General features: G+C 38.1%; 1 protein-coding gene across 2 annotated transcripts in view; it reads left to right on the top strand.

Moving 5' to 3' along the window:
• Positions 1-27,496, top strand: part of ptpn3 (protein tyrosine phosphatase non-receptor type 3) — a 127,035-nt gene that overhangs the window by 25,237 nt on the left and 74,302 nt on the right. For both annotated transcript variants that reach the window (XM_088601446.1, XM_088601447.1), the window contains one exon: positions 20,903-21,057. In XM_088601446.1, coding sequence (XP_088457572.1) covers positions 20,903-21,057 — 155 coding nt within the window. The remainder of the gene's footprint in view (positions 1-20,902; positions 21,058-27,496) is intronic.

Below are 27,496 nucleotides of genomic sequence, written 5' to 3'. Positions count from 1 at the left end.
ATTAAGGACTCCTTCAGGAATTTCTGGATGCTGTTCTCTTGGCTGATTGGAGAGCAGCAATATCTTTTTTTGGAACATGGTGACCAAACAGTATATTAAATCTACTAAATAAATCCTTACTAGTGCATTACACAATTTGAACATACCATCTCTTTAAACAGCCAAACGTGTAGAATTGAAATCAAATGTTTTTTTTTTTTATTGCTTCCCCAAATTGGCATGCGCCCAGCAAGCATTTAATAGTAGTAATTGCTTACACTGCTTTTCTGGACACTACACTCACCACCACCAATGTGCAGCACCACCTGAATGATGTGACGGCAGCCATACTGCACCAGTACTCTCACCACACATGGGCTAGTAGTGGGGAGGAGAACAGAGTGATGAAGATGGTTCATAGATAGGGATTATTAGGAGGCCATGATTGGTAAGGGCCAATGGGAAATTTGGCCAGAATGTCAGGGTATCATCCCTACTATTTTTGAGAAACACTCTGGGATTTTTAATGACCACAGAGAGTCAGGACTTCGGTTTTACATCTCATCTGAAGGACGGCGCCTTTTTACAGTATAGTATCCCCATCACTATATTGGGTTATTACGACCCACACAGACTGCAGGGTGAGCGCCCCCTACTGGCCCCACTAACACCACTTCCAGCAGCAACCTTGGTTTTTCCCAGGAGGTCACCCATCCAGATACTGATCAGGTTTACCCCTGTTTAGCTTCAGTGGGTTACCAGTTGTGCAGGGTGGTATGGCTGCAACTGACTGCATAATTGTCTCCCTCCTGTCATGCTGAGATACTGAAAATGATTTTTAGGAAGGAATGTATGTACAAAATTTATTCCATTTATAGTGTGTTTATGGCTACACAAAGGAAGTTCCTTCGTATTAATTTTGTCTTGTAATAGTTTATTGGTATGGTTTTTCTCGAAAGCTGTTTGTTTTGTGATATTAACCCTTCATCAGCTAGCTAACCAAATCACATGACTTGAGGGATGATTCTTATGTGTGTTTTTATCTCTGTTGTTGAAGTTTTATCTTAAGTGCGCAGTCTATGAGCTACAATTTTACATTGAATATGCAGTGCAGGGCATGTTTTCTGAATACCCTTTTTTCATTTGACTAGGATGTGGGAGGCCTGCAAGTCTCGGCAGGTTTGAATCCAGATGTAACAGCATTCTAACTTTCTCTGGATGTATTCAGATATGAGTAAACCTTAACCTTTCAGCAAACCATGTGTGTATACTCCCCATTTTTAGTTAACCTCAGTGACAAGCATTTCTTCCAGAAAATAAAAACAAAGAAAAACAAGCATAAAATAGATTCAACATAACCCGAGTGAATGGTAAAATTACAGTGGCAGACAAAATTTAGACTTTTGCATTTTACAGTATTCTAAACTGAGTGGCATTGTTGCTGCAGTGGTTACTATTGCTGCCTTGCAGCACAGGGGCCCTGGGTTCATTTCTGGACGTTGGGTGGTATCTGAGTGCAGTTTGTATGTTCTCCCTGTGTTTAAGTGGGTTTCTTCCCACAGTCCAAAAACATACTGGTAAGTTAATGGGTGTAGCCAACTTTGTGCCTATTGCTTGTGGGGATAGGCTCCGGCTCCCCCTCTACTCTGAATTGTATGAAGCGGTTAGAAAATAGATGGATAACCTTTGAGCCAAACCACTTGGATCTTGAAAAGGCATGTGGTAAGATTTCACATTGAAATTATCTTCAGATATTGAAAAAGGTTAAAGAGGATTATGTTTGGCTGTTCTGATTTTGTAAGGAACTCTCTCACAGGTGTCGATCTTTTCCACTTGTTTAAAGCTTGTATTTCCCAGATAAGATTGCTATTGTGGTACAGTACGTAGAAGTTTTGTTGTCTGCCTCTACACAAGCCGATAAAGATTCCAGCTGTCTCTCAAAATGCTCTTATTGGTGAGATTTCTGCCACTGCAGAATAGAGTTGCTGTTTTGAGGCTAGTCTGTAACGACTGTATTCCATATCACTGCACTCCAAGGCCAGATTGTTGTACCACCTCCCCTGAAGTCAATGTAAATACCATGACAGCCTTTGATCTAGGTTAATTCTGTGGGACTGTAGACACTGCGTGTTCTGGTCATACAGCTGTAGATCAAGGGTGAGATAGCAGAACTTGTTTGCAAATCTCAAAGGAAAGCCTGCTTTAGTCTGCCAAAGACCTAAAAGTAGGACACATTAACATTTTAGCAGGGTCAAAATCCAAAGCCGCATTGGAGTGGTTTGACAGAAAGTGCACATGAGTGGCCTAGTCAAAGTCTCCACTTGAATCCAAAGAATTTATGGAAATACTTACAAATCATTGTCTTCAAGGAACTTGTCAGACCAAGAGCAGTTTAGGAAGAATGGGCAAAAACTCCATCATCGCAATATGGTAAGCTGATGGAGACCTATCCAAAAACAATGCTCTCAACATCATTTGCACCCAAAGGTGCTTCTATCAGGTACTGTCTAAATGTTGTAAATTGCTTTGCATGTTTTCAATGGCATTCATCCTACTTCACTAGTTTTATTATTACAGTTCTAATGAAAATTAATTTGAAAAAAATAGGACTCACTGTGATAGTGGAAGGTGGTGAAAAATGTGCAAGGCACTACAGTACATGTTCAAATGATTAAATGTAACTAAGGAACAACATTAAGAATAATTGATATGAAGTACTGACTTTCATTGCATTTGCATCAAAAGATTTAGCAGCATTGTGGTCTTGAAATATAGACGTCTGCCTAGATTGTAGAGTTTGAAGGGAGTAAATGGGGTGGAAAAAAGTAGAAATGTATATTAAGCATCAATATCAGCAGTAAACCTCAATGTATACATGTATATTGGATAGCAAAGCAATGTGAGCATGGGCATATCATGTTTTTTAAAATGCAAAATTTCTGGTTCTGTGGAAGTGCATTAAAAACCAAGAGCAGGAGGTACTTACTTACCCAAAGGGTTGAGGTCAGGTGGAGCAGGCTATCCAGCTATGCTGTAGAAACAGATTCCTTGGTGTCTTACAGGCAAACAGTTTGATGAGATACTTGGATCATTTTGCTACGAGCTATTGTACCAAGCTGGTATCAAAAAAAGTATTTGACAAAATACATTGTGGCGCTGCATGTTCTCTGCTGTTTAGTGCTGCTAAAATGTTTTGAATGATCTACAGTACTTTTCTGTGTTGAATGTACAGTAAGCCTGCATTAGGCAGGACTGACATCATACAAGTACCTTGATTCACTTTACCGCTGCTCACAGCCTGTGTTTAGGCCTTATATTTAGGTGCGATTTGGTTAGGAAATATTTGACATTCTTAACATTCTGTTGGGAACAATTTCTAGTCAAACCGCATTAGGCGGAGGAGCAAAAAACAAAACAGGGCAGGTCCAGACTGGGCCTATTTTCCGAAAGACAAATTGATGTACCTAGGAAATGTCTGTTTGTTTGGGTTTTCTCCATGTTTCTGAATAAGTGAGGAAGTGGCGTCCCTGCTGGTTTAATATAGCCTGGGGTTGCATAACAGGTAACAGATTGCATGTGGTGAGGCTACTTAATTTTGGAAGATCCCTATGGTTCTTTCTTTCAGACATTGCCCTTTGTTTTTCCCAGTTAATTGCTAGGTCGATACATAGTATTGCATCAATCCTATACTGGTTTCCTCTCCAAAACACATGTTTCAGATACATTTTTTTAAAAGTCTTCATTAAACCATTTCAGTGCAGGTTCACTGAACTTGAACAGAAATAACAGGTCCTCTTTTTTTTAACAGTTGAAGTTCTAGAAGATGCTGTTGCTCTTGGAGGTAAACTAATTGATAGGTCACTGACTTCTCTACCAAACTGATTGTTGCACATTAATTTACATACTGATGTGGAGAGTTCCAACACATTTTCATATTAACCAGGGTGTTGTCCTAAATACTTGAAACTAAGTATGTCACAACCTAATTGCAATCAGGTTGTCTTGCTACTTTGAACATTAGATGTACAGAATGATCAGGATTAGAATCTACTGTTTCTGTACTACCCAGTAAAGATTTTCTACTGTGCAACTCATGTAAAGCACATGTTGCAAGTTACCAAGAGCTGTAAAAAGAACAGTGAGCCAGCAGTTTTTGATGGAAATGGTTATTAATAAGGGGTGTCCCTTCCAGCTCCGTATGCTGTGTAATATTTGGTTTTTACATACATATGTAAATCACATAATCCATATCTTTCTAATGGTTTAGATAAATAATTCTGACAGGAATTTAACCAAGTCTTAATCTTGCTATTTTATGTCCAGTTTATTAATGCATTGTATACTCTAACAACCCACTGGCATGCAAACCAAATGAATGTTGACAGCGATATTTCTTTACCCCTGTGTCATTGAACTCCTTGTTATACACGAGCAGGTCCTCGTCTGTTAAGATAATGTAAATCAGGGAATTTTACAGCATCATTCCAAAGCAGTGCATATTCATCATTTCACCTGAAACAAACGAACTAAAGACCATTCTGCAAGGTTCTTGAATGATATCCATGGGTTCTCTGACTTTTCTTCTCTTTTTCGTGGTTGCAAATGTGTGTAAAGTTCTTGTTTTTGGAAAACTTCCTGAATGCTGGACTGTGAGTGGCTGAATGCCAGGGAGGAGACGTGTTTGGCTGCAAAGCCCCATCGATGTTCAAACATCTGTTTCAGCCTCTCCAGGCCTATTCAGCCAATATAACAGCTCCATTGATCCCTTTAATCACTATTCCGAGACCAAGCTCTTCCAGTTAATTGAAAGGCTGCCTTCTTCCCAGTGTGATGTTCACTCAAGATTTGCGGTGCTCAATTTAAATTCATCTCGACTGCAAGTCACTCCAGCTGTTCAAGCTAATTCAATCTCCCCAGTGCGACATAAGAGAGACACAGAGTGTGACTGGCTGAGTGTAAGCGTCACTGTTCCCTGTGCTCTTGTTTATTGGAGCAGTATTCCTTTCCTGGGCAGTGGTTTAATCACGTCTGCCTTGGTATGTTTATTTGATTTTCCACTGATTTTTGTGGAAGTGGAAGTAGGCTATAAAGGAAGCTGTAGTGTTTCCTCAATTTTCACAATGCAGGAAGCTGTTGCCTGGCAGTGTGCCGAAAGGCTGCACTGTGTAACTGTCACATTGCCTCTGTGAAAGTCGAGGAGCTCTCCTGCCACAAAAAGTCAAGCATTATATCTGCAATACCACTAACTTTCATGCTTAGGAAATCTTTAATGTTTGGGTTGGCTACTGTCTGGTGACCCACAAATGCGTCACCTGAATAACAAGTTCATTTTTGCATTCTAAGGTGGGTAGCTATAAGATACAAGGCACATATAAGAGTTTTTCCAGGTTTGTGGTTTAATTGGCTCCTTGGCATTTGTCAAGACTTTTAGTTTATGATCATTAGTGCTGGGAAAAAAACGTTTTAATTTGTATTACAGATATTAACATATGGTAGAGTTTAAATGGTTACTTATTTTTTTATTTCCCTAGATCTCTTTTCTTAAGTAATGCTGTGGACCTCTGTCAGCCATATGTGTATAGCAAGACAGGCAGCTGCTTTTGATTTAACACTGATCCAAAAGGATCTATTGGTTTATAGTCTGATGTGAGACCACTATGTAACTTTGAGCATCACACACAGTCTCAGTTTTACATCTGGAAATACAGAAATTAGTGGCATTTATGTAGTGTACATAGCTACATCTAAAAGCCTGTTTTTACTTATATGTATATAACTAAATTTAAAATGTGCAATAGGAGCTTTAACTCTATCGGAATGCATTGCTCTATCTTTTATAGATCAAATTAATTAACTTTTATTCCGTGCTTTGCGTAGTGTCTCTGCTTTCTAACCATTTCACTTGCTGGTTAGATACTGAACATCCACATGTGCTAATAGCCTTGAGAGGGACAAGGCTCTGAATCCAGCTTCTGCTGCTCTCCAGCTGTGGTAGGGAATAAACAAACAACATTTATAAAACATTTTATGAATATATAAAAGCTACTGGAAAGCTATTTAAGATCTGTACAACACAATGTCTAATTGACTCTTAGGATGGACTGTTGACTGTGGCCAACGTGTGGCAGGACTGGGTCTACAGAAAGCTGTGTCAGCAGGAATCTGCCTTCCTGTGCTGTTTGGATAGAAAGCTGCCATGTGAAGAGGAGTCTTGGCATGCATTACACTGTGGGGAAAGGAGAGACTTGTGCCTTGAAATTGTCCACATCTCTTTTCTGCAGAGTCTACCTGGAGAGCTTTTCATGAGACAGAAGTGGGAGATGTTACAGCAGCTTCAAAGAGCCCAAGGATTAGCCTGAACCCTATCAAAAACCTGCTTGTGAGAGATGAATTAGCGACCACAAAGCTTGTGGTTTACACAACCTCCAGTTTTCCTCATTTTTGTCTGAATACATTTAACTGAAAGTAAGCATATGTGGTGGTAGTTTTTTTGCTTTAGTGGACTATATAAAATGTTTCTAAAGCTTAGAGACATTCACGTTGCTTTGGTTAAGTTATTAACTTTTTTTCTAAGAGGTCTCTGATCCAGACCTAGCCTGATTTTACAGATCTGAAAATAGAAGCCATCAGATTGAGTTTGTGGTCCCAGATTACAAAATAGATGCCCAACTTTCATAACATCCTCTGTTAGAAATTCCATATGTTGGAAGGTTTTTAGACTTTTTGTGGAGAAGTTAGTTTTATATAGTTAAAAGTGTAGAGTTTGTCTAATTTATAACAGCTGGGTGTGAATGTTAACTTTATACCATGCAATAATCAGACATATTACGTCAGTCTAACGGGATTGGCAGTCTGAATGGTCCCCCTCTTATTTGTAACCTTTGTTTTTATGTTCTTAATCCTTTGAAGTCTTCTTCCCTCTTTCAACTGCTACTGTTCTTTAGCAATAAAAAAGGCAGCTTTTATTAGGGCAGTTGATTGCTTTGTCACTACAGCTACTGTACTCTGTTGCAACTGTGGTTCAATAAAAATAATGAAAGTGGTTCTCTGTGACTGACAGTTAAAAATGATCTTGTGTGAAATCTGCCCAGAGGAGAGGTGAGCTAATGGCTTGGTAACTTTGCCGTTAGTCAGGTAATACTGATTTATGATCAACTATGAATCTAGCTTTTCTGGTATTTTTAAAAGAGGAACACAAACATAACTTTACACAAATTACATTGTACATTTGTTTTTTTTCTTTTGTATGTAGATTTTAATTGCACTTATTATAAATGTGTCATAGTACAAATTGGCATGTGATTCTGTATTGGCTTAGAGTACCTGAGCATCATATTACATTGCTTTTATCAAAAGTCCTCTTAAGGCTTCCTGATTGATTCAACCAGAGGCATGGATGCAGGCTGGGTTATATGAACCACACATGTTGTGGGTTTTCCTGGGATTCCCTAAGCAGTGGTGCCCAGCTGGACCAGCACCACGGAGGGTAGAGTGGAAATTACCGTGTCTCATTGACCCCTGCAGCATCCTGAGTTTCCAGTCCCTCACAATCGGAACAAACTTCTCTAGCCTCTGGTACAGGCCTGTGTTGCCTGTGACCTGTTAAGATGAGTGGACAGGTGGGCAGGTAAGGGGATGTAGCCAAGTAATCTGCCGCACTTCCAAATATTCTCCTGCGTGGGAGTGTGGAATTTGGAATTGTGAGCTGTGTGATGAAAAACACAGAACTGGTGATTCAAAAAACTGAATGGCTAGAACTAAAAATAGTTTTTTTTAATAAATTTTAATTTAAACCGCTTTCTCAGGAAACTCAATTCTGTATTTTCTGGAAGAATTTAAACCCTGACTTTCTTTGCCTTGAGGGGAGATTAACTGTGTTGTTTCTTCACCAACTATCACAATGATGGTACATCACACGCCCTTGTTTGCTGCTCTTCCATCTTGTTTGGAAACGTTCGAAGTTCTTAATTCAGTACCATTTACACAACGTATGTTTTTTACACGCTGTTTTCCTTGTAGATCCCTTCTTCTAAATTTCTACAACTAAATGAGCAACTTATGGAAAATACTGCAAACTGCATTAGAGTAGGTACAATAGAGTAAGTCCTGTCTGAATTTCCTGTTCATGGAATAGAATTCTCAATCCTGTGAATGTACCAGCTGGCTTGGAAACATTAAGAATCATGTGTTAAGTGATGGGTTTAGAAGGGGAAGTGTGGATGACTATGTTGTCAGATTAAGAGTTTTTGTAGCAGTGGGGATGGTTTGCATCACAGATGATGCATCAGCCAATTGTATCATCTGCCAATTTGTTTTTAAAAAATATTCTTATTTTGTGGCATTTTTAAAACTTTTAAGATGCGTAAAAGGGCCGTTCACCCATTCTCAACACTCAAATATGATGGAGCCTTTTAATACAACTATAGTGTCAAATGTTGGTGAAAAGCAATGGAAGAATATCCATAACTGCACAGTGAGCTAAATTGTTCCGTGTAAATCAATGCTTTAAAACATTTTTTGTTGTTGTGGGGGGGCAGAGAGATGATTCAATTTGAGAGAGCTTTATTGTAGTTTAGAGGATTGCGAGATCCAAATGAAAAACTGCAGTTGATTCTGTTCCCTCCGGAGGAAGAGTAAAATGTTCAATTCCGTAAACTCTGAATCATCAGTTTCCAAGACATGCCCTTCTATAGAAATTAACCATCAGGAATGATTTATATTTGGGACTTCAGCAGCTTTTTTTTCTCATCTGGTGAAAATCGATGCTGCATTTGATAAATTGGTCCCTTTTTCATACTTTAGAATAACAGTTCAGAGAATAAAGATGTTCTGTATTTTTATAGAAAGGTTACTTCCTTTTCATTCTCTGTTGCAGTACTGCATGTTGGAATATGGATTGAAACCCCTGTTTTCTTTTTTTTTTATTATCCTGTAGAGTATAAATTATTTTACCAGGAGATGATGTAATCTTATTTCCAGGAGCAACACTATCCTTTGTACAGTACAAAAGCTTTATATTTAACTCCTTAAATAGTGGGAGCCATTGGTCACAAAATCAATAATACACGTCAAGCTAAATCTGATGACCAAAACAGGGAGTTCTAAATAAGTTTGATGGACTTTGCTCTCCTTGAAACCTCTATTGGATAATGTAGTTCTGACAGTACAAACATTTTTAACTTTGAAAAATGAAGCAGATAGAGTAATGCAGGAATCTGCAGGAGTATTTTCAATCCCCATGTGGTGCTGAAGAAGACTGCAGTACCCTTGAAATAGTATTAGCGGTAACTGACACTGTAGTTTTTTTTCTTACTTTGGTAGAAACAGGTAGTGCAGGAGCTCATTTTAAAAGGGGAACACGTCTACTGTCTATAAGTACAATACATTTGCAGTGAAGTTGAACAACATATTTAGGAGTACTTCTTTTTTTTTGGAGTGAGCTATGTTATGAGATAACATTTTACAATCTGTTCATATTTGTAAAATGCTTGACCTTGCCTACTAATACTTCTGTTGTTTTTAATAATTTATCCAAAGATCTTTTCTTTCCTGCACCGTGACTTCTAAACCTGACTGCCTTTTTAATGTTTTTTTTCTACTGCTTTATAATACTTTGTCAGTTTGTATTATACCAATTTTAATCTCTCAACCCCTTCATCTATAGTGGCTACATTAATCTCTTTCTGCTTAATTATTCCGGATCATTTTGGCTAATAATTATTGTAAATACAGTGTTTTTTTTTTATTCGTTCCAAATAGCATTGTAGCACAACCTCAAGTGCTCACAGTATCCCAGTTCGCAATGTATTTCACACCTGTACCTGGGCTGGATAACAAAATTGTATCTGCTGTTTTCTGGAATGTTTATATTGAGTAAAACTACTCTACAGTAAAATTAGTACTTATTTAATTAGTACTTAAATATTTGTATTTATTTATATTGGATGAATTGGGTGCTCTCCCCAGATCAGGTTGAGCTGTGCAATGAAGGCGAGCCGTGGGTCAGACTGTGGCTGAGATTCCCAAACCCCGACACACAGTTAGCTCAGCGCTCTTGAGGCTGGAGTGGAAAATGGTGAGAGCCAGGCATTCTCTGGCCACCTGGGCTGCAAGCCCTTCAGCTTGCCAGATACTTGTAGGATGGTGATGAGGATTGTACCTTGCCTCCAGTCACTGCTGATGTCCGGGCCATTAACCCTGTGACGTGTTAAAAGTGCTTCTGTGGTGGCTAGGCTTGAAGAGTCTGCCTCATCTCCTCATTCACTCATACAGTAACAGTGAACCAAGACATGAAAGACACACAGCTGGTGCTTCCAAATTGAGTTGGTATATAATTTAAAAAGTCTAAATTTTAAAATTAAAAGAACAAAGAATGTTTTTGATGATGAGAACCACCTGACAATGAGAGCACTTCATATTGGCTGCCCAGGTATGGTTTATCTTGAGTTGTTGTGGTCATGTTTTTTAAGACTCAGGTCAATATGGATGAAAGATTTAAAAATAGCAAGCTTGGTTTCTTCTTAACCAAATAATGCTCTGTAAATAAAGTTGTTATAATAGTAAACATCATTAAAAATGTCTCGGTTACTTTTTTTCCTAGCTGTATATTACTTGAATACCTTTAGTGCTTCATCTTGTGTATTCTAATAGAGTTTGTAAAGTGATCTACAAACTGCAATTCATTTAACATTTTAAGTCAGTGTTCTTGGTTTTCCAGTCTAGTTTAAGGCAACATTCTCCCACCCTATTAAATCCACTGTACTGGTGAATAGTTCATGAGCCAAAGCAAGTTCCTTTTTATTTTTCTGCTGCCTGAATTTAACTCTGCACTTGCATACACCATTTGCAAGATGTTTACCCAGTCTTTAAATTCTGTAGTAAAATAGAATACTTCTGTAGTATTTGCTAATTCTCCTATTTTGATATTAGATATTTGGCTAATTTGTGAATTATACTAACTTCTAAGTCATTTATCTAATTTAGGAATGGTATTTACATAGTACAGATCCCTGTGGTACTCAACTTCATTCCATTGAGAGAGGGTATGTCTCTTATCTGTGTTTGCAATGAACTAATTTTCAAATTGAACACAGTCCTTTCTCCTATTGCCTAACGCCTGTAATGTTATGAGTAACTTTATCAAAAACCTTCTGAAAATCTAAAGACCATATTCATGTGCTCCGTGAATTTCTGTTACTGTTGTTGCTTGTTAAGAGCATCTTATCAAGTTAGTTAAGCAACACTGTATTTTTTTTACTAAATCCATTTTGACCATTGTTTCCACAACCTAGGAGCTAGGCTTATTGGTTTATAATTACTTGATTCAGTTATGTCACTATTTTTATAGTTATAGAGATATCTCAAAACAATTAGTCATTTTTTATTCTTTTTGTTAACTATATAAGTTAGTTCTGACTAACTTATGGTATTAAATTAGTAGAAGAATCCTGTGTGTGCTTTGTTTGCTCTGTTTTTCTAGCCTTGCCCCTTGCCAAGTCATTAATTTATGACCTACATCATGTTTGAGATTTTGAAAGAATGTGGATCATGTGCATTACTATGTGATAAATGCATTTATCACTCCCATTCTTTATGTATGAGTGCAGGGGGTTTGCACATGGCATGATCAGATTCAGACAAAGGTGTGGCAAGGGGCGAGCCAAATTTCTAGGACTGCAGAACGGAATGACTCAGACATGAAATACAATGGCTGTGTGTGTGAAGACCCTTCAACGGGCAACAGGTGTAGTTTTCAGTGCATTGAAGTTTATTTAGCAGGAGCATCACTCAGCTCTTATAGAGCTGCAAAGAAAGCAACACCGATGTCTGAATTCTAAGCTAATTATTGGTCCAATCAGTGCTTGTTTTTTTACCGCAAACCTGTGATAAGATCTGTCCATCACTTTTTATTATCCTTTATAATATCAGCCCACCACTGAAGGTTTCCTGAAGGTTTTACCAAAAGCATTTTTATTTTCTTTTTTGAAGTACCAAGCATTACCAACTGACCTTAATTAGTCAGAGTCTGTGCCATCTGGAAAGTAGATAAACTAATTACAGTGAAGGGTGACTAATTGGACTGACAGTAAAGTACCACAGAAATTAAATTTTTATAGGGTGGAAACTGTTAATATTGCTGCAGAGTATATTACTGTTTTAAGTTGTATATAAAGCAACTTTTTTTTTCTGAGGGTGTTCCAGCACTAAATGAATATAGCTAAAAAATAATTTAATAGTCAAAATACACAGCTGAGCGATTCAGAAATTAAGATTGGATTTAGTACTGGAATAATACATTTGGATGGTTTGCTTTCATCTTTTCAAAATGGTCCTTACTATGACAGGTACTTTATAAAACAATTTCAAAAGTAATTTATTGGATGGTTTCTTCGTGCTTCCATCCTAACAAGAATATTAAAAGCTGAACAGAATGCACTTACTTTTGTTGTGCTGCATCATAATGTTAGGCGTGTACATAGAGCATTGTGCAGCAACAAATTTCATTAGAATCTTGAAGGGCAGTAATCTGTCTCTGCAAAGAACATGCCCATGTAATGGAGAGTATTGTGAGTAACGTATAAATGCAATCGGGTTTAATAAAAAAGCATAAAACAGATCACTGGGTAAAGCACTCTATATAAGCCTAAACAAGGAATAGGCAGTCCTGGTTCTGAAGGATTTTATGGCAACCTTATTTAATATATTGTATATTAGACTGCTCTTATTACTTTGAAACAGGATTCACCAAGTTTGGCTTATTTTCCCACTAATATGGTGCGTGAGCTGGGACTAGGCCATCGTGAGACAGGTAGTTTTACTCAACTGATGATGCATCATAATAGTAATCCTGTTCACTACAAGAGGAACTGTAGATTCAGACATTTGGGGTCTGTGCTGGTCCGAGGAGACAATGGTACTGTATAAAGCTACCAGTTAGGACTGAAGGTCTCCAAGACAAAATCCTCCCTAAAATTGACTGCCCCCCCAGGATCACAATTGGACACCCTTGGCTTATACTGTCCTGGCTTCATAGACCATCTAAGAACAGCTTAAAGGCAGGTTTGGGGTCTTGTCTTTACAATGCATTTTAAAAGAATAAATGCGGTTATCAGGGCCCTTAATCATGTGTTAATGTAAAAAATAATGTTCGACTGACACTCAAGTTCAATATCACTGGCAGGTTCTTCTGTAGTTACCAAATGGCCCAGTTTATGACACATTCCACTCAGTTGTTAATGTGTTGGCTTTTATACTGATGTCACAGCCAAGATTGAAATGCTCCTTTTTAGAGCAACAAAATGAGAAAAAAGACATTGTCATAAAATGAAAAATAAATAGATCCTCTGCTTTAAATTTAATCTCTCCTTGCAAAACACAGTAGATTGTACATTTTTTTAGCCCTTTGACCTGCCTGCAGTTATAGGTGCATGGTGTGATGAATGGAGACTCTATAACTGTGAGCTGTTAATCACAAAGTCCTGCTTCTGTAGACTGCTTTGGTAAGGTGCAACAGAGAAAGTACCCTTTCATTTAGACAAGGTGAACAGACAGTAAAAGTCTCTGTGGTAGCTTAGTAATGTGAACTTATACACACTGTTGATGAACTGGAAACACTGTTCCTGTCCCTCACAGCATTTTATTTGGACCTAGTTAAGCATGTATTAAATGCATAACATGTATGCTTAGTTCAACATCTCCTAATTAAAATGCCCCCCAAGGTTCCATTTTGTTTAGAAATTTGTAGCATTAAAAAAAAACATGCTTTTAATAGCTTTCTTTGGAAAATCTCTTTACATTTTTAAAAAGAAAAGACACCTGAAAGAAGTTATGGTTCATGTGGTTATTACTGTACTGTCAGGACTTATGGTAATTTCATGGGCAATCTTTTTAGCAAGTATTCTGTTTTGCTCTGTTGTATGCCACACCACGTGCAGAATTAAAAAGGTGCTGTACGGAACTGTGAAGTCACTTGTACACTGCATTCATTACATTAGAAGTTTTTAATCCAGGGCTTTAGGACTCAGGTGTTGTGAAGATATCTTTCTGCATTCAGTGGCCTACTGCAAGCTCTTGTACAACATGTTCTTTTCAGTGACTCATTGTCAAGCTGCTCAGGGCCAGGATTGTCTCTTTAGATAACCTGGTTGCTAAAAAGAAGATAAGTTGTGAGGCTTCACAAGCAAGAGTGTCCTTTAAAAGCAGGGAATGTTTTTTCCTGCTACCTGTACTTGACGCGCCTGGAAGGTTGCCTACGCTGAGGCCTGTTCATTTAGAAAACAGGCAAAGAAAAAATGTTGTCTGCTGCTGCAAAACTTTCCCGAATGGAACTTTAAGTGAACAGTGATTCTTGCTAAAGGAGAGGAAAACACTACTGCTGGACTGAGTAATTGGAAAGTGTTTTCTGTAGGCTGCATTCCAGACGGAATTATTTTTTCAGTCATGGTGTGCAAGTGCAAAGTCCATGCTTCTCGGATGCATTTCGTTCTGTGGAATTTGTGCGTTGGCTGGCATCCAGGACGCTTGGCCATTGCTTGTTCTGTTAAGCAGGGTTTTTAATAATATAAGCTTATAAGCCTCAGTGACAAGGTCAGCTGGCTTGAGAAACACTTTAAAGGGGAACAAAATAAAACTACCAAAAGTGGCCAACACTGGCCTGCTGGATGAGCTAGTCTCTGCATGCTTATTGATGCAAAAAGTGTCCTGATTGCTGGGAGCCAGGTCTTGAAACAAGGCTGCAGTGTGCATGAGTGAATGGGGGGGGGAGACTTCAGTTTGGGGGGTGAGTCGGAATCCAGTGTTTGTGACAGTGTTTTAAAGCTTGGTGGGCTGGTTCTTGGGGTTGTGAGCTAATTCATTCAGATAACTTGGTAGTTTATGAATATAATGATTTCAGCTGTGAAATAGCAATTCCAGTGCCGATTTCAGTCTTTATTATAAATGATGGAAAAAGTATTTGTCCTCGTTGAGCGTTAGATGGTCAATTACGTTTTTATGCAAAGTGCTGGATTGTATCGGGAAAATGTAACACTACATTTTGTAAGTGATCATAGTCTGGATGTTCCATCTTTTCTAGTTTTATGTCCAGATGGTCACAGGGTGTAAAGCCCACAGTTTTTGAGTGCTGACTATACCTACAGCACAGTCTGCAAGGAGGCTTTTAACTCATGGCTCACTGAAATGAGTGTCATTATCTCACTAGCGTAACGGGCCCTGGAAATCTGCAAATTCTGTAAAAAAATGGGCATTTTGTATTGGTATGTCAGTATAAACACTTAAAATGCATACTGGTTGTTTGGTATTGGAAGACCAATATGTTGGAGCATTTGTTGGAATGAGTTTTTTAACGAAAGATGATAAAATAAGCTGTTTGGGAAGCCAGTGTTTTGTGTGTTATATTTCAGGTTAATCCATTATGCTAACCGATTTTCTTTTTTTCTTCAAGAACAATAGGCATTTATGATGGACTTTAAGATTCATGCATAATAAAGATTTCTGCACTCATTTGTAGAAACTTTGGATAGCAATCAATCCGGATCATTATTACATGAGTACCTTGAAGTAAATGCGTTACAATTTGTTTCAAGTAAATGTCAGACTGTTTGATCAATCGTGCCATCATGTGAGAAAGTTGCTTTGATCTGTGCTGACCAACAGCATTATACAGCAGCGCATTTACTAATGACTCATAACCTGTTTTTCCTGTGCGCTGTAAAAATGTCTTGATGTTGCAAGAATCCTACATGAATATACTTATGCAGTACATTAATTCATCACACGGTTACTAACATAAAATTACTTACACTGTTACAGTAATTCGGAAAGTTGGTTTATGAGTATCCTAAAATCGGAGGTTTTCACTAAGTGCAGAACTATAAAGGTCCCAAATGGCTAAGGAATGATAAATTATGAGTCATTTGTTTTTTAATTGAACTTTAAACTTTAAACATTGAAGTCATACATTTGTGATCCTCTTATGTCACTGCATGTTAACCAGTACAGGTGAAAAGCCATATACAAATGCAAGAATGTATTATCTCTGACTATACACATTTATTGTGAGGTCAGGATATTATTCTGTATCCGGACCAAAGCATATTATTACTGGTAGCAGCTACAGTGTATTTGTGGTGCCCCTTCTGGACCAGTGCAGAATCACTCTTGCAGGATCACATGCATAGTGCTTCAGATCTACTTTAAAGCCAATGTTTATGAACCGTTACGTTGATATGAAAGTCTTTTACCCCTCCTTATGTTCAATACAAACTTGTTAAACATTTTGCACCTATGAATACAACGGTGTTTCTCAAGAAAATACTTCAGGACTTCTTTTTTCTTTTTCAGTAATCTGTAATTGTGTTTTCGGTAGTTACCTGGGAGGCACGTGTTGGAAGATTTTATATTGAAAAACGTATCTTTATACACATGATTGAGGGTTTGTAGAACTTTGTCTGCTTGCTTACAAAGTTTGAAAGGAAGTTGGTTGATAGTAAATTATTTTCAGTGTCTATTGGTATAAACAACTATTCAAAACCAGTAAAAGCTGCTCTGCTCTGTAGTGTTTTTGGAATAGAAGGTAAAAGCAGTAAACTTATTTTTTCCATTTAGAAGGCTGTTGCAGACATCGTAGTCTGAAATGATTAAAAGACCCAACCTAAGAGAACTTGTCTTCACCTTCATTTCTCCCTGGGGATTAGTCAAAGGTAAATGCATTACCTCCTGGCCAGCAGCTCATTAATAATGCAATGCACTCATGCTCCCTGTGTTACACGGGCAGCTACTGTAAATCAGCCAGCTCTCCAGAAAGGTGTATTAATAAGAATATGTTTTAGTGCTGTCCTGCTGATGTCTGTTTCTGTGAATTTACTCCTCTACAGTATGCGGATTGAAATGAGGCTGCCAGATAGGTTGTCTAACAGACTTTACATTTACACAACATATAACCTGTTTTATTTCCTCTTAGCTTAAAGGTCTGCAGAAATGATCAAAATTTATTCCTGTAATAAAAACAGAATTCAATGTTCAGAAAAAAGTTCACACCAGCTCTTTATTGGAGACTAACTAAGGAGTGCATGAATAACCACATTGTTAGAAGTCCACATACTGTGTGTGTTCAGTTTGACATTTCATCTGAAATAAGCATCAAAGGTCAAGTGGACAGTTGCGTCGGCATGTTAGAGGAGTAGAGGTTAGTTCCACACTCTAGAAAGAGGAGTAAATACACAATTAAATGTGGAATCTTCTTCAGATGTATTAATTGAAATTCATTCTAGCCTATACTTCAGATGAAGTAGAGGCAGAACAGGAGAACTATTATATGTGCAGTATGTATACAAAGTCGATGAAGGAATGAGTACAAGAGGAAGTTAAATGCATGAGAAACTGCTGCTTTGGGATATTTAATGGCTACTGATTTACTAAGATCTTGGAGAGGTTCTTCGATCAGCGAGTTAACAATTGCTCGCATGGGATGGTTTACTTTTCCACCTTTGGCTTGTGATATTTCTTACCTCACTCTAAAAAGCTGATGTAATGGTCTTTCTTTTGAAAATTTTCTTCTGTCGTGGGATTGAGATGTGAAAATGAGAAGAATTCGTAGGGATTGATTTGTCACTACATGTCCCCATAAATGATTTTCACACCTCTTTTAAAGATTGGAACTCCAATGTAATTTATATGCAGATATAACGAAGGGAAACTTTTTAAACTTTCAACTGGAAAAGCAAATGTCACGTGCCATGCAAAGTATTGATATGGTTAGAAATGTCACTGTATACAGACAGTTTAATTGCAGCGCAGTAATGTAAATACCCTGTAGGTATGAATATAGATCCAAGATGGATCTTGAGTCAAGTTCCAAAAGGTGGTCAGGGATTGAGCACTTCTGCCTTATCTGGGTAGTTTATTCCATCACTGATGATTGAGAATGAAGTCCTCTGGAAGATAAAAAAGCATAAAGGAGGAATTGAATATTTGCCAAAAGAGCAGGAAGTGGAGAGAACAGTAGGGGGAAGTCTCTGATTTTGAATCGGATGCAATAGGTGGCCCTGGTGTAAAGCAGTACATGTGCAAAGCTGAGAAGAGAAACGAAGAGGTGAGCCACAGATTGCTGGATGTGCTGCAGTGGGCGGGTGTCATTGGCAGGGAGTCTGGCCAAAAGGGAATTATAATAGTATTAGCAGGAAAGTCCCAAGGCTAATAGTTTTGTAGAACAGGTTGATATACAGTATAGGCAGATTTTGCAAACGTTATTTAAGAAGCAATATCAGGAATCTAGAGAAAGAAAGGTAGGGGACACAGGACAAGACTTTGGGACACAAGTCTCACTAGAAGTCGTAGTATATGCAAGTATATGTTATAAAGGTCTTGATCAGTAGATGACGGGATAATAGTTATCCAATCTTAAGGGTAGCAAAGCAGTCAAGAATGAAGAAAGAGGAAGCAGCATGAGCTGGGTGAAGAATCCATAATGTAGAGGAGAGCACTTTGTCTACTGTGCCGAGCAAATGCCAGATGAGAGAATCAAGATGCATTAGGAAAGGAGAGAGTTTGAGGTCTACCACATGCTTAAAATATTCGGAAGATGGGGGACTAGGCTGTTTTTTAAGAGGTGATGCAAACCTGTTTCAAATTAATGAAAATGAGTTAAATCAGTACAAAAGTACAGGAATATTAAAGAAAGGGGAAGAAGAGGGAAGCAGATGAGAGACTTGTTTTGAAGAGATGAGTGGGAAGAGGATACTGATTTCAAATGATAGTTCTGGTGGAAGGAGGAAGTGTCTGAGTCAGAGAAGGGTTTGAAGGAGGGAGCACCAGTGAGAGAAATAGGAGCAAGTGGGTAGTGAGTAGGCTGAGGGTGTGGGTTAGTGATTGAGGGAGGAGTTGGAATTTTGGAAGTTTGAGAAATTTTGTAGCTTGTGAATGTCTGAGATTTTAGAGGAGATAGTCATCGGATAAGACGGAGGTGAAAAGCTCACTAAGATTGTTGATTATAGGACTGGATTCAGAAATTTTTCAGAGGCAAGTGTTGAAGAGGCAAATGAAGGTTGATAAAGAGTGATTGATATCCCAGATTGGTAGTATAGATCTTTTCTTTTCGCATGAGTGCAGCTCAGTTCTGGCTTAGGAATGTGAAAGGGAAGAGTGGACAGGGTGAGAAGTGAGTGGACAGAGGGTGTCAAGGGAGTAAAAGGAGATAAGATAAGATAAGGTACTATAGGTGAGTTCATATTCTATTAAGGGAGCAGCTGGGATACTAAGATGTTGAAGAATTAACAGAATAGACAGACAGAGGAAGGGAAGAAGGTTAGTCCTTGAAGAAGATGAGACCCAACTTTTGTGAGCAGGGGCAGACAGACAGACAGAGAGGGAGAAGTCGAGAGTGTGCAAAAGGGGATGTAGCCCAGCATAGGAAGTGGTTGGAAAGGTGGAAATCGCCAAGCAAGATCCCCATGTGTAGAGGGAGAGGGGAGGGAAGTCATCTGTCAACAAAGTAAATAAGAGAACCTAGACAGCAGTAGAGTACAAGGCTAAAAGGCGAAGTTAAATGAGTTTACTTAAGATATGAAATTTGAATGTGACAAGAGAAAGAGGGACAGGGGGGAGGATTTGAAGGAGAACAGCGATGAAGGAGAGAGCAGCATTCTAATGGGACTGCTCCATCCAAGGAGCTGAGGGAAGTGAGGACATAGAGGAGGGGACTGCTGGAGTGGTCCATATTTTTAGGGTAGCTTATGGTTTTAACAGATTTATATATAGGAACCAACACCAGTACATGCATTGGATTCCCTAGTTCATTGTGAGAAGTTTCAGATCTTAATTCTTGATGGTATTATAAACTGAAACTTTGTTTAAAGCTGGTAAAGCATTGTAACATACTGTTGCTGTACCATGTTCATCATATATGTTTTTTCAATATATTTTCTGTAAAAGGAAACAGAACTACATGTATATTTAACTGTGGAATAGAATAAATGGTATAGTTATATACAACATTTTGGACAGTAAAGCACACAGTGAACATTTTAATTTTTTTAAATTAATTTTAAATTCCAAAAAAGTAATCTAAATGTATCAAAGGAAAGTTATACATATGTGCTCACAGTTAATACTTAAAGTCCTCAGTGTGCGTACCATTTAAAACAGTACTTGTCATTAATTTTATCTTAACTAAGGATCTTATTACAAGTACTCAACTTAAAAGAATGATTGAGCTAGGTTTTATAATGTGATTAAGAATTGTTTGGCTTGATTTTTGTGCTGACGTCATAATATAAATTCTGCTAAATAATTCTGCACTTAATGACAGGCAATCTGGAAAGCTTTTCTTGAAGCACTCATTGTAATGTTGCTGGTACTTGACTTTTTTTTTTCCATCCTTAATTAACCGCCAGGGAGATGACTCAAATTGGGTTTGAATGAGACCGTAAGATCTGTAGAGGACAGAACTGAAGTTGTGTGATGAATGAGCTGTGTCACTGGGAATGAGATCAGAGAATATATCTGCGTTTGTTGAAAACACAGTTGTTCTAGTCCATGAAAATTGGTTTTGCAGCTTACAGAAAAACTCCTTTGCATGCATAGAGAACAAAGTTCCATGTTTAACCATGAAGTGTTTGACCAGGTTTCTGTAACAAAAGATTCTGTGTTTATGGTACTTCAGTTTTTACATCCATACTTTTCCATTTAAATGGTGTTCTGTTAAATTGGTTTGTATGATTAAAATGCGTATATGCAACTGTGTCCCTTCATCCCAATGTGTAGTGGGAGCTTATCATCAGAAAATGCCTTGTTCCAGGTTTTGTACTCTACTCAGGAGCAGAAAGAAGTGATTGAAAAATTACTAATCATTTTTAAGGAATCCTGCTATGTAATAAGATTCCTCAGCTTGCCTAAAAAGTGTTCCTTTTCTCTGTCTGTTGCGCAGGCGGCTTGTCCACAGTGATGACCTCCAGGCTTCGCGTGTTAGGCGGGAGGATCAGCAACATACGGGTATCGGAGCTGCCAAAGGACAAGAGTAGGTCAGAGGTCATCTGCAATGTGCACTTCCTGGATGGCACTGTCCAGAGCTTCAAAATCAGTGTAAGTGCCTAAGCTCCAGCCTTCACAATTCACCTGGAAAAACTGATCTGACTATGGGTGGGGAGATGATGAGGATTGGAACTTTGTTATACCAGTGTAACCCAGTTTCTTGGGGGATCATTTAATCTCTAAATCTCTCTTTGTCATCTGTTTTATAACAAGTCCTACAATAACAGCAAATCACCATCTTGGTCTTGTTTGATGAGGTAATTAAAAATGATCTTATTGGTCAATGAAAAAGTATCAATTATAGTTCTATTGATCCTGGATTTGGAGGCAATTTGAGTGCATTTTAAACTTGATCTGTGTGACTTGAAACCTTGAGGACAGCATGGTACGGTCTTCACACGAACTAGCTACCTTTTTTTGCAGAAGACAGGCTCAGTTTGGTAGCTGCAATGTAGAGCTGGATGCAGTTACAAAAGTGAATTGCTGTTCTCTAATTTAGCTATAATAGCCTGCTTTAATAAGATATTGCTGCTTTATTTGTTCTTTGCTATTTCTTCTGCTCAACACATTTGAATTTAAGGATGTTCAAGTAGTTTGTTTTGTTATCCCGATTTCATATTGACCCTAATGTTATGTGTACTGAGAGAGTACCTCTGACTTGATCTTTTTTAAGGCTTGAGAGCTGTTAAAATTTTTAATTTGCTCTAATCTGTTAGAAAAGGTATGTTTTTGCTTGGTTCCAACATTATAACACCTTTACTCACTACTTTCATCACATAAATCATGTTTAAAACCTCTTACTCACATGGCAAAGATGTAAAAGCTTTATTGCTGTAAACCCAACCGAAATTTACACCCATCCCCTCCAGCAAATCTTTCCTTTTTCCACCGTCTCCTGTTCTATTCTCACATGGTTAATGGATTGATTAATGGCTCCATAGCAGTAAAAGTTAAATTGTTTATGATGCAAAAGGACTGGTTTACATTACAGGGAGTTTCTATGATCAATTACTTGGGTGCAACATGTAGGTTGTGTGGATTTTGCAAAGATCTGCCCAGTGGTTTTCTTTTCTGTTTAATTTTGATAAACTATCTAATTCTCATAACATGACATTTTCATTACTTCTTAAATCTTTATGCCATAACTGACTTAAACCCTGCTAATCTTGAAATTGGAGTGTCTTATGACAAGAAAGCTGGTGGAAATGTTAATGTTGCAGCTTCTGGGTCAGATGCCTAGAGCAGCATGCTAAAGGTCACTTCAGTGTTATTATTCAACTATGTAGGCTGGACTGGAGATGGGATTATGGAAATGGGAATCTATCCCACACCAGTGCACAAAATTCTAAAGACTTAGTAGTGTGTCTTGCTTCATTTCAGATGTTACATGCCGAGACTTAGCAACTGTTGTGCAAAAAGTCATCTTTAAATCTTTTAGTAATGTACTCAAGTTCAAACGAAGCAAGGATTTTCACACTATGGCTTCTCTATACCGACACTCTACAGACATTTCTGAGAGTTTTAAGTGTCAGATTTGAATTGACAAATGGATGCAAGGTTTTGAATTTGTCAGAGCTTTCAAGGAGTCTGCTAAACACTGCATCCTTGTGGTTGTCAGAGGTTCTGAAGCTCTTTATGGTATTACTTGTAAACTAAGCCTTTGTGTAGATTGAAAATAAAAAGACACCCTGACAATGCAAGCCAGAGCAGATGTGATGGCACCAAGGATACTGTTGTCTCACTTGCTATATTGGTTGATATGAAGTTCTTGAAACTGGTATGTTTACATGTTTTTTTCTAATTTGTCTTTCGAATGTGTGTTCAAATGTGTATTGTTGGTGTTCAATATTTGTATAAAGTAACACGACATACAAAAAAATTATCATGCAAATTTGAATACCAGGTTTGTGTGAGCCAGAAACAAAATCTTTAATGTCCTTTGTCACCATAGACATTGGTAGGGTAGCTGGATCTGTATGGATGTATGTATCTACACATCTACCTCTGGGCAACATGAATCCTCAAAACAAAGAAATAAACTTAATGTCTAGACATATTTAAATTGTCTATATTTCTATAGTGGGATGGCACAGTGGTGCACTGGTTAACACTGCTTGGGCCCTGGGTTCAAGACCGGATCTGGGGTGCTATCTGCATGGAGCTTTATAGTGATGCAAGATCTGTGATAGGAAAACTGCTTCTACCTGGAAGTAAACAGGAAAAAATATCGGGGAATTGATCATTCCTAGAGGCAAGGTGGTACAGTGGTTAGCATTGGCTGCCTCGCAGTACTGAGGCCCAAGTTTAATTCTGGACCTGGGGTGCAATCTTGATGGAGTTCATACAGTATGTATTCCCTGTAAAGGAACAAGTAAAGGTTTAGTCCATGCTGAAAAGAGAAGAATAGAAACACAATGTTTTGTCTGTGTGGGTGTTCTTCTGTTTTTGTCCCCACCGTCCAAAGATAAACTGGTAGGGAAGTTGGCTTCTGGGAAAACTGGCCATGGTGTGCGTGTGCATCTGTGTGTGCCCTTCAAGGGATTGGCGTCCCGTCCAGAGTGTATCCTGCCATGTGCCTGTTGCTTGCTGGGATTGGTTCAGGCTCCCTGGCTCCCCTGAAATAAAGTATAAAGTGAATGGTTGGATATTTATATAGATTCAACTACTAAAGACAAATTTATATAATGGATTACTTCAGTCAATTTTAGTTAAAATACAAAACATCAGATATTATTTAATTTGGCCTGTAAGATTTTCTTTTATTTGAAAAGTCTAGTTTCCATGTGCTTTCTTTAAATTGCAAGTGGTTTCTGTAATTTGTGGCCCAGTGTGAAAATCTTGCTCTGCTAAGACAGTTCTCTGATTGGGCACTGAAGGTCAGGGAGCAGCCACTGTCGGCAGAACTATTCAGCTGCACTATAACTGCTTATTATCTTTATAATGAGCACTTGCAACACAATTCAATCTGTCCTGGTAACCTGTCCTTGGTTGCTCAGAGAAAATTGGGGTTTCTGTTAAAACATTTTTTGCTTACAATATATATGTCACCACATATGACACTCACACTGACAGTGATGGGGGAATGTTTTATTCAACTTGTATAAAACAAAAAATAAAGCCTTAAACCAGCCCTTTGTTTTAACTTTGTTTAAACAGTATTATGAATGCTGATTTTGCCCATTATATTTTCCATCGTGAACATTTTTTCTTTCTTCAGGGTCTGCAGGAGTTCTGAGACGTCCATTTGAGACCAACTGATTGTGCGAGAAAATGCATTTAGTCATTCTCACACATGCAGCTGTCTAGAGGGTGATAATATCCAGAGACAGCTACTGTGCTTTGAGAAGCAAAAGAATAAAGTCAGGTTTACGAAGTCGGCAGTTAGACGGTATAAAGTTTCACTTTGGAATGAAGTGGTCAGATAGCACCTGCTTTATCTTAGAAGTGACCTTATAGACTCCTTGGACAGGGGAAAGGCTACAGTCACAGGTGGTGTAGGTTTCCTTGGACAGACATGACCAAAACCATTTTTGCAGTGCGAATAGCTCTAATAGCTTTAATTTCTGTTAGTTTAGTGGAAAATAGAATTCCATTTGCCTCTGTAGTTATCCCCAATAAAATTTGACTTTCAGTGTTCTTTAGCAGGAAAATTGCATTACTTGAACATTTTTTTCTGGAGTCTTTAGAAGAGTAAGAATGTATAAATGTAAGTTTAATTCCTATTTTCTAACATTTGTTAGAAGTGAGCTTCATGCGTCTTGTATACTGTACTAAATTAATTATTTTTACACACAATGATCCTGTGCTTTCTACTCACCTCAAATTTTAGTGATGTGCTTGAAGCCTGCCAAAACAATGTGCTTTAAAATGGTTTTGTAGAGAAAAGAATAAAGTTGTTTTCCTCCGAGATTTAAACCTGTCTACAAATGCATGAGAAAAGATTTTATTTTGGGCTGAATTGTCTGCATTTACAAAGTACATTCTGACATGCTGTCACCAGAATAACAACATTTTGTAATAGCTTTAAAATGCACTTGAGGATCAGAATTCAGTATAGGATTGTGTGACATTAATAGAGGCCTGTATCCCTCTCAAATCCCATGAATCTTAATTTTCAGTGTCAAGGTTTTTTTTGCTGTTATTTGATAAGGGACTCACATTCATATTATGATAAAATAAACAAATTCCTAATAATGTTATGTTAGAATTATCTTTTTTTTAAAGAATATTGTAGAACTGTTGGATTTTAGAATCTTTTCACCAGATTTCAAATGGTTTATTTTTGGTGAGAATAACAAATTATTCAGGAGTTGGGTGAAATAAATACAATTATTGGCTTTTAACTGGTATGTTTGACTGTATTTGAGCAGTGATTGAGAAAATGTTGTGTCTGTATCATGTGCACTGTTGCAGCTGGTTCACTGATGCACTTTATCCCAGTTCAGTTCAGTCTTGCACTAGCATTGTAATGAACTGTGTGGCAAGTTTCAGAATGACTGTGCATTCATTAGAAGTATCAGCTGCCCTGCTTTCATGGCAATGGAGGGCATAGGGAAGCAAGCACAGTACTGCAGTCCTGTACATTTAGATTACAGTGTAAAAACAAGACACAGGACTCTGGCACATACTGCACAAATTGTATGCACCATAAACCATAATTACCTTCCACCAGAAAATAAGTACAGAAAACACTAAATTCAGTAATGGATGCATTTTTTACATTTCTTTTATAGAAGTGAGAGCAGTCTGTCCTTTAGGGGGGGGGGAGTTCAGATCTAAACATCAAACAAAACTGAAATGTCTTAAGCCCCAAAACACTCAACACTACAATAGCTGCTCATACTGTACGTCTCATGTTACTTTATACAAAGAAACAGACCGTGCAAAAGGTGACAGGGTGTAGCATAACATACCATTATTTTAATCTTTCCTGTTCCCTTTTTTTGAGTGAGTGTGCTCTGCCCTCACGGTTGGAGTGCAGTGTTCCAGAAAGGGCTTGTTTGTGTTTGATTCAGCGCTCCTCCTGTCAAGGGGGGTGGGAGTGGGGTGGAGGGTCCGCAGTTTTCCCACACGTCTAAACCAGTCCTGGCTTCAACAGAGCTCCAAAAATAGTTCCTCTGAGAGGCGTTTAAAAGCAGCTGTGGGCCTTGTCACCTTAATTGTACAGAATGCATGGTTACAGAGATAAAATGAGTTATCCTGGGATGGAGAGACTTAGGAAGTTTAAGGCTGTTTGTATCAAATGAGACTCCCAGCTGCTTAGATGTGTAACGATGTGGACTTCTGGATTTGGGTTATTGAGATACTTCACTGCTATGAAAGAGAGCTGAATGAATATTGGATTTCAGCTGGAGAATCTGGGCAATCATGCTTTTCAGCAACAAGAATGCTCAAAGCCAACTATCCTTGACCCAGTCCTTCATTATTGATGATATGGCTTTTTTGGCATACATTTTGTATTTCGATTTGGAAAGCGGTTCCACTAGCAGCATTTTCATTCACTGCTTTATGCAGTGTTAAATGAAATGGAATAAGAGAAATGGAATAAGAGACTAGCTGCAGCACTAAAGTCATAAAACACGATTCAGCAAGATGATTAGCTTTCAGCTTGTCCTAGAGCTTGTCCTAGAGCATATGCTGGATGCACAGTACAATTATTTTAGGACTTGTTGTATTCTCCGTCTTATTCAAAAACCAAATCTTTTTTTGTAAAAGTTAGATTAAAATTTAATGCATAAATGCCAGTGTTCTGTGAGTAAACTATTTCAGTTGACCGGGCTTGTACCAAAGCTCTTTTGTGTTCTGATACTTTATTTATGAGTTTCTCTGTTTCCTTGGCATGAGGAATATCACAGAAGGGACAAATGTATTGCATGTCGTTGTACATGCTGTGGACAAACATATTCGCATGCCTGAGAAATAGCACCTCACAGTAACTCTCAGAGCCTTGTGACCAGACCATTCATAGTAGTAGCTATGTAGTAGTAGCTACTACTATTCATTAGTAGCTGAATTAAGTACACAACTTGACAACAGATGGATTGTTTTAACCTGTTTTCCCCCAATATGGGACATCGAGGCATCCTATTTGAAGGAATACCACACTACTCCGATACTCAGCTTTTAAATTGTATGAAAAAGCAGTTGTCATGCATAATTGATAGGCGATGAGAGTCAATCATCTATACTGGAGGGAAACATGGTGGAACCATGAATCAGTTGTCTTTTGAAACTTTGAAAGGATATGAATGGTTAGTAGTAAATTAATAGCTTGGCAAGCTTTGGGCTGCTAAATGTGAACTGTAAAGAGTAGGAGATTGATTGCTCATCGAAATACAAGCCTTTCTGTAGCTTTGCCCTGTCAGAGTCTTTTCCTGCTGCTTATGTGTATAATGTTTGAAGCATTAATGTGTTGCACCTTTTGAGTTAAGCTGAATGTCCAAATTGCAAAATCCTTCTTTGGTCATTCTTGCAAAGAATAAGGCAAAGT

Source organism: Lepisosteus platostomus, chromosome 12 (genome assembly GCF_059453375.1).
Source record: "Lepisosteus platostomus isolate fLepPlt1 chromosome 12, fLepPlt1.hap1, whole genome shotgun sequence".
Classification (NCBI taxonomy): Eukaryota; Metazoa; Chordata; class Actinopteri; order Semionotiformes; family Lepisosteidae; genus Lepisosteus; species Lepisosteus platostomus.
The sequence above is the reverse complement of the archived record's forward strand: the minus strand, read 5'-3'. Positions and strand labels throughout refer to the sequence as shown.